The sequence below is a fragment of the Monodon monoceros genome, unplaced genomic scaffold (genome assembly GCF_005190385.1).
Source record: "Monodon monoceros isolate NGI ecotype Baffin Bay Population unplaced genomic scaffold, NGI_Narwhal_1 Super_Scaffold_7, whole genome shotgun sequence".
Taxonomy (NCBI): domain Eukaryota; kingdom Metazoa; phylum Chordata; class Mammalia; order Artiodactyla; family Monodontidae; genus Monodon; species Monodon monoceros.
In genome coordinates, this window is record NW_021703784.1 from 2,128,409 (window position 1) to 2,141,495 (window position 13,087).

A 13,087-nucleotide genomic window follows, 5' to 3' on the forward strand; every position below is an offset into this window, starting at 1 on the left:
CTTCCTGGTCTCTTCAGGAAAGAATCCCAAGGCACTGGAGATGTTCTGAGACGTGTAGGCAGCAGCTGGGTCTCTCCCGGCATGAGTCCTGGCCTGGAATTGCTCACCTGCTCTCCTTCCCAAAGTTCCCCTTTTTGTTGCTTTTTTCCCTCAGCTTCTCAGCCTCTGTCACTCTGTCCTCCTCTTCTACCCCACATACACCTCAGGACCTTTTTGTATCGCCCCCCTCCCCATTGTTACGAATGTGTTCTGACCATGGACAGCTCTTGCACATGTATTTGCCGTTCATCCACCTGAAAATAGCTCTTTGATAACAGTAATCGCATGTTGCCTGGTCCCCGGAGCCACTGAACCCTGTGCTAACGTGCCGTTTGCTAACTCCTCATGGTGACAATCTTCAGTGATCATGACAAACATCCTGATGGCGGCTGCAACAATAGGAGGGGATGGGAGAGGCCCCTCTCTTTTCTCCTGCAGTGAAAGTACAAGCCAGGCACAAAGGGAGGCTAACTCGGGTCACGGATGCTTTCATGCACCACCCCTGAGAGTGGCTGGAACTGGACCGGAGTCCTCAGACACAGCTAACTTAGTGCCCTGGAGCATTCCTTCCTGACACCTTAATGCGAGCCTGAGAATGTGTTAAAAATAGCTGCAGGCAGAACACGTTATTTTCTAGGCCTATAAAAAACTCACAGGCTCCTAGTGGCCTTTCCTTTGAGATTTTGCTTCCCTTAAAAAATAGTTTTTCTCAGGTTTGTTGGTGGGCGAGTGCCAGTTCTGCATGGCAACATCGCAAACATAGCTGAAGTTAATTAATATCAAGAAAACACTTGTTTGTGTATTGTTTCTCCCTCATAGGTAGGAGGAGTTCAGGAGAGGACTTGGCAGGAATCCATTTGCATCCCTGTGGAATCAGGCAGGAACCTGGAAGAGCTTTCTTCTTCTTGTGGGGAGGAGGGGGAGGGAGCCTTACCTTTTGTCATCCTTGTACCACTGGAATTCTGCCGAGGGAACCGCAGAGGCTTCACACTGCAGCGTCCCCGTCTGTCCCACGGGGACACCTGTCCCCTTAGCTTCTGAAATATATGGAGGATCTGCAGAGAGAAGACATCCCATAGCAGCTCAAATGCCGCAGTCACTGACTGTGTTTGTCATGCCCTGCTCTACCTCTGGTCTCCACCATGTGCCAGAGAATGAAACCATCCCATATTGTTCTAAGGAAAAGCTCACATGTACTGCTTCTGCTCCCCTCTGGACAGAGGTGGAATGACCAGGTATTCAGGCATACTTCCTGTTTAAACTTTTCATCTTTCATAGGATGTAGCCCCCCCATGGACCCTCTACCCCGTGGGTTGACAGTCAGCACCTTTAATCAGCCCTGTAGACTGTCTGCACACCAGGTTCTTGCCAGAGTATATAACCTTGAACTATTCAATTTCCATCAAAAGCTCAGTTGCAAGAAATAATACTCATGGAGAATTGCCTGAAGGATACACAGATCCGTCACTCTTGGAGGTGTTCTACACTGGACCCCTGAATCCAGCCAGACCGACTAGACCTAAGTACGCGGCCTGCATTCATTCCAAGGCTTTGTCAAACTGCCCTTGACAATGCCGACAGTTGCACTGAAATGCATAGTGAGAAACAGCCACAACCAACTCGCCCTTCTGTTTATTGCAGAAATATTGCATGTGATGTCATTGTGCTCTATTTGTGGAGACCTTAACGTGAAGTTATTTTTCGAGTCTCAGTACCAGAAAAAGCAGTGTTTCTCCCAAGCAACGAATTTGCTTTTATCTTATGGACATAAACCTCAAACCAAATGATGTTTCCCCTCTTTGCTTCAGGAACTGGAAGCCAAATCCTGGACCCACAACTGACCACCTTGGCATATAAATTTTATGTACTGATTTCCCCTAGATTTCACTTACTGTCCTATATAGGTTTTCCCTTTGCTTACATTTCCTTACTCTTCAGGTTTATCTTTATTAACCTTAAGTCATCTTATGTCACTTTAAAAATAATCGTGGTAGGGTACAAAAATGGTATCATTGTTACACCTGTTTCCATGCTGCTTGTGTTAATTAGGTTTGAATTGCAACAGAAACCAAAATATTAAAGAATGAGTAATCACCAAAACACGATATTCTTCCTCTACCTCCACCCTCACCTAAGTTTTGAAGGAGAAAGGTTTCTTGTCTGCTGGCTTAGTTCTTGGGTTCTAGTCTGTCCTAAGACTTTCTGAAATTGGGCACAGCAGGGAAAACTTTCAGAATGTCACAGAGAACTGTGTCAGGGTACATAACGAGGAACCGAGAGGGGAGAGCGTGAGGGAGGGGGGAAGTTGAGCAGCATCAACGTCAGAGAGAATTTGGATGGTAAAGGGGGAGGAGGGGTCCAGACCAGTGGCCTCCAAGCTTTTTGGGTTCAGTACCTCACGTAAGAAAAATCAGGGATGAGCTATACCCTCTAATATGTGGATATATGTTTATCTATTTATAGTTCAATTAGGAATGTATACCATGTCCATCAACATACATAATTGGAAAAGGATGAGATAAATTCAGTATACCATGAACAGAAATTATAATATTTTCTCCACACACATGCTTTTAATTTATTTTGTTGCTCCCTATGAAGGAGATGACTGTCTAGAGAGTGTGAAGCTTGGTGACATTATGAGTAAAGTATGGGAAAAATTGGGATTCAAAGATGAGCTTGTATAACATGCATTGAATGCTACTTCACGATCTTTCAGGAATGTTAAGGCACGTTTCGGATCATATGAAATCACTTTCAGATCCAATTTATTATGTTTTAAAAGAGTTTGGAATTGTCGCTCCTAAAAGCAGGAAACGGACCGCAAGGCTGCTCTGTTTCCTACCCCGAGCCAGGGCGTGGTGCTGAGGCCCAGCTCTCTGTTGTGGCCACGACAGCAGCAGCCTCAGGCACGTGCAGGGTGGGGGCTCCTGCAACCACTTACAGTTCACGGTGACCTTGACTCTCCGCACCACTGGGGCAGCCACATCATTGGAGGCGCTGCACTCATAGTCCCCCGACTGCTCCCTCGTGATGCCCTGGATCTCCAAGTATTCATCTTCGCTCACAAAGCCCACAGCTGCAGGAGAAGGTGTGGTGGAATAGGAGAAAAAACACCAAAGGTACAAACTTAGAAAACAAAGTGTGCAATGGTTACGTCTGCAGAGAACTGTGCCACTTCTAAGTCCAGATTCTTGGGACCCATGCCAACTCTCCCTCCTTCCACTCTTTTATCTCGTCCTTCGCCAGCTCTTTCTTGGTTCCCTGATGCACCAGCTAAAATGTTTGTGTTCCTACCTGCACTAAGCACAGAGTCTGGAGAACTGCTGGTCCTCAGTAAGTGATGAATAATGTTGACATTTACCCTGCCCGAATCTCAGCAAGCAGTCAGGCTCTGGGGATCTGAGTTAGGCACCTTTGGTGAGTATTAACTTTCTGGTCTCCAGGTATCGTTTAGGCTGAACCTTGAAATGCAAAGCTGATGACATCATCCTAGATCACGAATCCATGATCGTGATCATACCACACTAGCAGTTACACACACACACACACACACACACACACACACACACAGCCGCAAAAGGCAGTGGAAACGCTAATGAAATTAAATTTCTGTTTTCAGATTTAGACACTCAATTAAATCAGCAGAAATCCATTTTATAAACTTCAATCTGCTGGAGCTCTTGGGTCCAAGATTCTGGCCACAAATCAACAGCAGGGACTCTAACCTCTAACTACAAACATGGCAGAGAGGAAAGAGCAAGAAGACAGGGCTGCGAATCACACTGTCACATCCCCGTCCAGAGACTCAGTCTCCCCACTGAAGATTTATGAATAATAGTAACAAACGTCTACCTACCCGACGTCCTCTCTGAGGTCTGGCCTTGACCCTCTGATATGGACAGACCAGGACATCAATGCCTGCAAAAGGATCGTCACTGTCCCCTCCCAGAGTCACCCTGAGCGTTAACCTCCTCGTGGAGAGACAGGGGATGACAAAATAACTGGGTGCATCCCGGGATCAGCCTGCCTCTCTGTTAAATGAAGATAGCACACCTTACCCTGTGACCTGGCATCATCTCATAGGGAAAATGGGTGCTATTTTTAGTAGTTATTCTGGGACAACAAGCAGAAGTTGAGACTGTCCCCAGAAACCAGAAGACATGTTCCCTGGAATAATGTATATATAATCCTAACACCTCACAGGGCTGTTTGGAGGAACAAATGAAAAGTAGCTACCTGAGAGCACTTTGGAACACTAATGTCTGCACACTTGTCCCAGTCACCCTGTGATCTGCCTGGACGCCCAGACTCAGGGGGCGCCAGGCTACGTTAACCCCAGGGGGCCCCACCTGAGTGGGGAGGGAAGAGGCACAGTGCCCCCCAGGTGATAAAACCCCTCCATAACACCACCCGTATCGGCTGATGCAAAGCACGAAAATGACAAGAAGAAGAAACTACTGTAATACAAAGAATTATGTGCGTGGTATGTAAATTATGGTTGTATGTGTTCTGTGACATTGTTAAGCTCCCCATGTTTTGTCAAGATAATAACAGAAGCAATGACAATGACACACAAGACAACAGCTTTCTTATACAGAAGGACCACTGCCTGCCCAGCGAGGCCAGGGTTCCTGGGTCATGGTAAGTCTGTGTCACTGTCCAGAACTAAGTCCAACCTGAGCATTTCCCAGGTGTCTTCATACCCTATGGAGCCCACATGTATGTGCAGGGACACTCCTGCCTCTACGACCTTCAGGGGAGCAAAAGAATAGCCTCTGTCTATTAGAGCAAGCGAGTAAGAGTTAATTAATTCACTGGAAGAACCAGGGACGTGCTGACAAGTAGAAAACAGTGTGCAAAAGTCCAGGATACGGAGAAGACAGTCAACATCAACCCACAGACCCTCATGGTCCCAACCAGTGAGAACCTTCTCCGTGTCACAGGAGCCTTAATTGTCACTGTTTCCTAAGCATCTTTAGGGGAAAAAGCACCAACCTTGATTTGCGGAAGGGTGCAGGAAACAAGGAGAAGAGGTTTAAATGAAGAGCTTGTGATTCCTTTTAGGTTGTCGTTGTTTATTTGTGCCCAACCTGAGGCTACATTTGTCAGATATTCCCCGCTAGATGCTGTAATTACTGTGCAAAGCATCGAGGAGACCAGTGTCACGCTTAATATTCCCATTAATTTTAAATGGTGGTCCTTGGTACATATGTGTGGCAATTGGTGTCATATTTTAATTAGGCTTGCCCTACACCATCTGAAATTAATAATAGCTCGAATTACCAGTGTAATTTATAAATTAACAGTGCCATAGCATTAGAAAATAAATTAGCTCTGGACAGCTGTTTCTGGATTGAGCTCCAGTGTCAAAACAGTGACTGGGAGGACCTCAGATCTCCTGGGAGGCTGTGTACGACACCATCAAAGCAAAGAAACAAAATGACACAGGGTTCTCTGGTCTCTTGTTCTTGTTTCCAACTACAGACTATGCGTCTAGTTTAATTCTATCATCCAAACGCGTTCTTGTGTGACCACAGTAAGACTTACGGGAACCAAGCTTGAATGAATTTGTTATAGGAATATCCAAATGGAGAAGTTGATGGGGGGCGGATTACTGTCACAGACTGAAATGCAACTACATAAATATTAGGACAATCATGGTAAAAAACTTAGAAAGTTTTTTGTGGGGACATGTGTGCTGCTGTATGTGAATAAATAAATTAATTAATTAATTAATATATTAATATCAGGCAATTTTATGTAGGGAAGGAAGTTAGATGGCTTAAGATTTGGGGAGGGCTTCCCTGGTGGCGCAGTGGTTAAGAATCTGCCTGCCAATGCAGGGGACACGGGTTCGTGCCCTGGTCTGGGAAGATCTCACATGCCGTGGAGCAACTAAGCCCGTGAGCCACAACTACTGAGCCTGCACGTCTGGAGCCTGTGCTCCGCAACGGGAGAGGCCGCGACAGTGAGAGGCCCGCGCACCGCGATGAAGAGTGGACCCCGCTCGCCGCAACTGGAGAAAGCCCTCGCACAGCAACGAAGACCCAACACAGCCAAAAATAAATAAATTAATAAAAAAAAAAAAAAGATTTGGGGAAAGTGTATGTTCTCCACTGACCTACATGTATATTACCAGAGGGAGAGGATTACACTTAAGTCATCCTGCAAAAACCGATGAAGCTTAAGTTTACTATCATGTGTTCTCCAGACCAAATGTAGAATTACAGGAAAAGCACAATCATTGCTTACCCATTGTTATATGTACACTTTCTGATTAAACTGGAAAGGTAGTATGTATATAGTAAAATGCTTTATACATTTTAGCTTGCATTGTCATTATTGTTACCTTTCTCCTCATATACTTTTTTCTCAAATAGGAGCAAAAATAGCAAAACCAGATAGAAAACCAGTATATATATATATATATATATATATAAATATATATATATATATATATATATATAAAACGAAACTCTGAATCACCAGAAATGAGGTCCCTATAGGGACTGCTTAAACAGACAAACAAGAAAAATAAAAAAAAAAACACCACTAAACTGAAATCTGAATTTATAGAGTTAATGATTAATGATTCAAGCAAAGTTTTCCTTTAATAGCGTTTGTGCTCTGGCTATGAAGTGATCAGTGCTTTGTCACTCGAATGGAGAACTTACAAAGACTATTGGAAGAAAAACAAAAAGAAAACAGATCAACAGAGCTAGGACATAGGCTGACTTCAGAAAAATTGCCTAGAATAGTTGTTTGAATATAGAATTTTAGATGCCACTCATACCTACTAAATCAGAATCTCCTGGGATGAAGAGTGTTAATAATTTTACTTGGAAATTCTTATGTACAGTCAAGTTTGGGAATTAGGGATTTAGGTCAATCCTGTATTTTTCATGTGGGAAATTGAAGTTTAAAGGAGGCCATGCTCACGCATGGGGCTAGAGGCAGCACACCAGGTCTCCTGATGTCCCTCACACCGATCCTGCAGCTATAGTAGTGTTTTCTAATGGCGTTTTTATGCCGTGTGCAGTGGTCTTATTTTCCCATGCAATCAAAACTTTTTGACAGCAGGGACCATGTCTTGGGCATCTCTGGCTCTCAAGGCACCTAGGAAAATGGTTTACATAATTTGAAACTTGTCAACTTCTTATTAATAAACTGATCGAGGGCTTCCCTGGTGGCGCAGTGGTTAAGAATCCGCCTGCCAATGCAGGGGACTTCGGTTTGAGCCCTGGCCCGGGAAGATCCCACATGCCATGGAGGAACTAAGCCTGTGTGCCACAACTACTAAGCCTGCGCTCTAGAGCCCGCGAGACACAGCTACTGAGCCCGCGTGCCACAACTATTGAAGCCGCGCACGTAGAGCCTGTGTTCTACAGCAAGAGAAGCCACCGCAATGAGAAGCCCTCGCACGGCAACGAAGCATAGCCCTGCTCGCTGCAACTAAAGAAAGCCCATGTGCAGCAACAAAGACCCAATGCAGCCAAAAATAAATTAAAAAACAAACAAACAAAAAACCTGATTGACCAACAGACTAAGAAATACAGACCGAATTCAATTAAAAAAAAAAAAATCAGGGACTCTGTTGCTTACCTAACACTCACATGGCTCTGTTCCCAAGACAGTCCCACCTTTGGTAATTGTTCTTAGCAAAATATTTGTATTTCCTGACTTCAAAAAATATCATCAGTGCTAGTGTTCTAACAGAAGACTTTCTTTAAATATGTGATTTTAAAAGGTTTATCAAGTGTTTAGCATACTTTATATTTAGTCTTGGGGCCAATTATTTCCTCAGGGGGATGCATCTTTAAAAATGGAGATCAAGGAGGAAGTGTGATTTCTCTAACACAATTTGTTTTACAGCCAACTTCTCAGGAATACAGCTATTTCATTAAGTGGAATCTGACAATCCAAGCAGTGAAATGAAGCAAGTTGGAAACGTGATCACATCTGTCCCCAAACCCCCAAAGAAACTTCACACTCTCCGAGGACTTAGCTCAGCAGTTTATAACCCATCGAAGGACAAAAACTGCCCTGTGTTAAGTAATACTCCTTTGGAAAAGAAAACCCTAGGTTTCTGAGTTCATAGATTGGGCTTTGAAATCTTTACAACTGAAAATAATAATAGCCGCGATTATTATTTTTATCACACCCAAGAAAAGCTACAGAGAACAGCTGTAGCTATTGGAGAGGGCACAGCTGTCTCCTTGCTTAATATTTTTATGGAATATATACCAGCTGAGAGAAAAATCACTGGACCCCAGAAACTAAAAAAAAAAAAAATACAGAACATAGAATTCCAGAATTCAAAAGTTGGAAGGAATCATTTAAAACATTTAGTTCCAATACAGTGACTAGTCAACTGGTCCTCTAGACTCTGCTCCCCTTTGCCCTCTCAATTTGCATCAAGATGTTCCCATTCAACCCAGACTGGGCTTCAAGGAGAGTTGTTTACAGGACAGATCAAATGGTGTCCCTCCAAGGTGCCTCGATTCTGTGCTGACCAGCATGGGAAGTTTTGTGCTTTGATGGAGGAAGACATGGTTTTGCTCAGATGCTGGGAGGTATGGTCCACAAGAACATCGTGATAGAGGCGTGGTTAGTGTTCCTCAACAGCAGCCCTTGCAAGCCAGAGGGACTGGTTTGAGGTCTGAGGGAGGAAGTGGTTAAAGCCAGAGCTAAAGAAGATACTAAAGGGCGATGCTGCCATGAGATGCAAGGTCAGCACCTGCTCATGGACTGGGGAAGGTCTTCCTCCTCCCGCCCCACCCCCGAGAACTCAAAGCAGTCTGGGGCCCTGAGCCCGCAGCCAACAACTGTTCAGAACAGACCCTCACTCTCCCTCAGACAGCAGAGGCAGTGGTGAGGCGCGGCGTGGAGGGGCCTCCAAGAACGAGGCAGAGGTAAAGCTGAGGGTCTCCAGGCGTGGAGATGGGCCCTCAGAGCCACCTTAACCTGGCACTGGGGGAAATCCTTGTGCTGCAGGACCAGGCTGGGGGCTCGTGGGCTCCACAGAAAACCCACACAGCAACATCTGCGGTGACAGGGTGAGACGACCGTTGTCAAAAAGCATTTCCAAATAGAATGGTAATTATTGTTGAATTATCTACACAGGATAGCTTCTGAGGGTCTGATATTCAGCTGGAGCAAAACGGTTGAAGGGCTGATCTCGGCTCTTAGCCCTGCTGGTCCCCGGCTGTGCTGTGGACGGTGCTGAGTGCCCGTGTCCGCACACTGGACCCTGAAGTCATCCTAGCTGATGGCTCCCTCTCCAAACTTCAGATTCCTCTTCTTTAAAATGGGAAAACGACACCACCTTAGAGCGTGATCGTGAGTATTAGTATGTGTGAAGTACTTAGCACATGGTAACCTCTTAATAAATGGCAGCTCTCGTGATTATTGTTACTGATCCTACAGCTCAGTCTGAGCCCATTTGATCCTTGATACAGGAAAATCTCAATGTGAAAATGAAAGAATAATCAGATCTCTGCTTTTCCAGTAGGGACTTAATAATAATAAACTTTACAAAGGATTCACCACAGATCCTGTAACTAGAAAGTTCTACTCCATTCACTTAAAATACGATTTGATTTACAAGGGATACAATTTCTTGGGATCATTTCTTCTAAGAAAGCAATTGCAGCTGCATAGCCCATGTGAAACCAGCTGGGGGCTTGAAAAATATCTCTAATTTCACAACTAAGAATAAGAGGATATAAACATATTTTATATATATATACACACACACACACACATATATATACATATATATGGGTGTATATATATACATGTATCTATATACACATATATATATACATATGTGTATGTGTGTGTATATATATATATATATATATATATATATATATACATACATGTATATATTTGTTTTTCTCCTTGACCTTTCCTTTGGATGCAGATAGCATGGCTGGCAGAAAGGACAGTCTGACGATCTCTCCAAGAATGAGAAACTTTTCAAAGTTCTGGAGGGCCCAACCTGTTTTTTCCTGCTCTTGCACTGAGGCACATGTTCAAATGGTCAATGAGAATATTACACATCAAACAGAAGGGGCCAACGCTGGGCCGTGGGATGGGCTGAATTGTCCTAAGTCGCTGGCTTCCATTCCAGGAGAGGAATCTCCCTTGAACACATCAGCATTGGCTGCTGGTGAGAAGAGCTGCAGTCGTGAAGTGTGTGTGTGGCAGTGCCCCCATGCATCACCTGCCTGGCAGGCTTGCAGCTGTCTCTGCTGCAGCTGGACTTTTCTTAGACCTGGGAAACGTATCATTTCCCTCAGCCCCCCACCCCAAACCTTCAAATTAACCTATTAATGTGATTTTATCATAAAGCAGTAATTAGAGATCCAATTAAAAACTACATAAATTGATGCCAAGTGTAAATTTCCTGACTATCTTTCTACCTATCAACCTATCTATCCCTATCTAGCTATCCATCTATCTTCTCTCCATCTCTCTGCCTCTCTGTTTACATATCTATCTATCTAGGGATAAAGGTAACTGCAAAACAGCACAGATCCTCATATATTAAGAACTCATTTGTCAGTTGCAACAAAATATGTGTGTGTTTTTGAATAGGTATGAATATGTGCACATGAAATGTAATATTTTATGATATATAGAAAGAAAAAGAGAATTGAATTCCCTTAATTTTTTAAGTGGGACATTTCCTGGGAATAATCTTTAGCTTTGTATTAAGGAGGAGCTGCAGCCCGAAACACAGTTATATGAAGAAAGAGCCCTCTGCACGCCACCGAGCCAGGTCCTCTGTATCTCTGAGGTACATCCCTCTCCTTAACAACAAGTTGTCTTTGCAGATATGGCTCCAGCAGCTGGCTGGGCCCTAGGAGTGTGTGCTCTTCTGCTGGCTGCCTTTTCATGAGGACCCCCCAGCTCAGTTTTGCATGCAGACCTTGTCTTACGGGTAATGATTTCAAAGTCAAAAAGCGCACAGCTGGATGTTTGGAGTTTGCAGCTTGGTGTCTGGAACCTGAGTATTTGCAGCGGTACAGCTGATGGCTGCTAAAAAAAATAAAAAGTAAATAAAGAAATCAGCTTTTGATTTGTAAACTCAGCCAATTTGATCTGAAAGACATTGATAGGGGATAAATATAGAACTCCGCAGTGTCGTATTACCTCGTACACTGGCTGTTTGCTTTCTCTTTTTCTAAAACCCTAGAGATATAAGCCAGGACTGAGTGCTGCGGGATGTAACGCTGCTTTGAAATTCCTTGTCCAGATTAATTTAAGGGAATTATTCTTCTTAAGAGGCCCCTACTGAGTTAAGGTTCCCGGCTCCATCATGCACGCAAGTGGTCAGACATCCACCTGCAGGGGGTCATCTTAGCCACCACCTGGTCCTGAGCTGCCTTGGGAAAGCAGGGCCATCTGTACTTTAGCCATGAAGACAATTTCTGGATTAAGAGCAGGAGTTCTTATCTGAGAACTGTAGAACTCCAACCCTAGGGGTTTCTGGGCCTCAGGAAATGACATCATGCATATGTGCCTGTGTGTTTATGCTTTTCCTAACGAGAGATTCTATTTCTTTCTGGAAAGTGTTCTGAAAGGAGCACAGGGCACAGAAAGATTCATATAGACCATTCTATGGTCCTGTGGTTCATCTCCCAGTGACTGTACAGAAACAAGTCTCTATCAACCCCCAGGCTTGCAAAGGAAAAAGAGAAAATGCCCTCAAGATATACTGATGACTGGAAGAAGGAATAACTCTAGGAGTAAAGCACAGCCTTGCGTATGTTTCATTAAACATTTTGTGGAGGATGGAAAGTGAAGTAACTTATAAATCATCCTTTTGAAGAATAGGTATGCAGATCTGAGCAGTGCTTTGTTCACCAAACGAGGGGAGTTCTCCTCCCACCAAGACTTAGGATGAAAGGAAGGTAGCAGGCGGGGTTCCGCCCATTCCCCAGAGACCCCCAACCACTGGAGATCAACCAGAGGCTTGCTGGACACAGAGGGAGCAGGGAGCAAGGCCCTCCCTTTGCAGCAGCCTCAGGTGCAGAGCAGAAGGAAGGCTTTCCTGAAGAATTCCACGTATTCGCGACTGTACCAGTCAAACACTCAATGACAAAATGACCACTTGGGAGAAGGAAGAGAGAAGAAAACCTGGAGTGGGGTTAAATCTATAATTAAGATAATTTAATGAGTAAATTCAAGTCAGATCCTGAGAGGAAGCTGCAAGGTGCCATGGATTCTGGGGATGGAAGTGTCAGCCTGCACTCCTGGTTGGCCTGGGGGCAGGGAGACACAGGCAGCCCACGTATGTAAGAGGATGACTCAACACCGCATAGACATGCCCTTAGAGTAGCATGAAGCCTGATGATGTAGGGTCATCTGGGTCCAGTGAGAAAGGGAGGCGTGGTGAAAACCTTTGAATAAGCCAGATTCGATTACAGCCTTTGAACACATTTAACATAATAAAATCTTTGCAAATAGTTCTCAAAATCTCTCCCCCACCAAAGCTACTTGCTACCGAATCACACCGGCTGAGACACATGCACGGTGCTGCCCACCTGTCTGGGAATGCTTCCCACCTCTGTTCCGGGTTGTCCTCTACACACAGGTGGACCTTCAATCCCATCACGGAGATGTGAAGAGAGAGTGCACAGAAAAGGAGATTTATGCTTTCATTAGTTCCACTGCCAAGGTTTCCTTCTATCTCTCTTCATTTCGCACAAAAGCTAAACGTAGGCACACATACCTACGTCCAGATGGAACACGAAGTATGAAAACAAGACAATCATGATTTGTCAGAACAAACATGGTGCTGCTGAGCCCTGATTATGGCTGCTTCTCTTAGGAATTACGTAGCCTTGAGTAAATTACTGGTTCCCAGTTCCCTTGTCAATGAAATGTGGGTACGTTCTTATTCTTCCCTCCCTAGGTTGGGTCTGAGAATTAGATGAGAGAATTTGAGCAAAGGCACAGAAGACTGGTTGACACATGAGAGATGATCCATAAATGTCAGAAGGAACAGACTCTAGGAGGAATCTGAGACACTCAA

The 13,087-nt window shown here is 44.4% G+C and overlaps 1 protein-coding gene across 2 annotated transcripts in view; it reads right to left on the bottom strand.

Moving 5' to 3' along the window:
* LOC114887004 (neurotrimin-like) overlaps positions 1 to 13,087 on the bottom strand; it is a 926,389-nt gene that overhangs the window by 19,454 nt on the left and 893,848 nt on the right. For both annotated transcript variants that reach the window (XM_029208293.1, XM_029208294.1), the window contains 2 exons: positions 2,984 to 3,118; positions 974 to 1,094 (listed from right to left, as the gene is read on the bottom strand). In XM_029208293.1, coding sequence (XP_029064126.1) covers positions 974 to 1,094; positions 2,984 to 3,118 — 256 coding nt within the window. The remainder of the gene's footprint in view (positions 1 to 973; positions 1,095 to 2,983; positions 3,119 to 13,087) is intronic.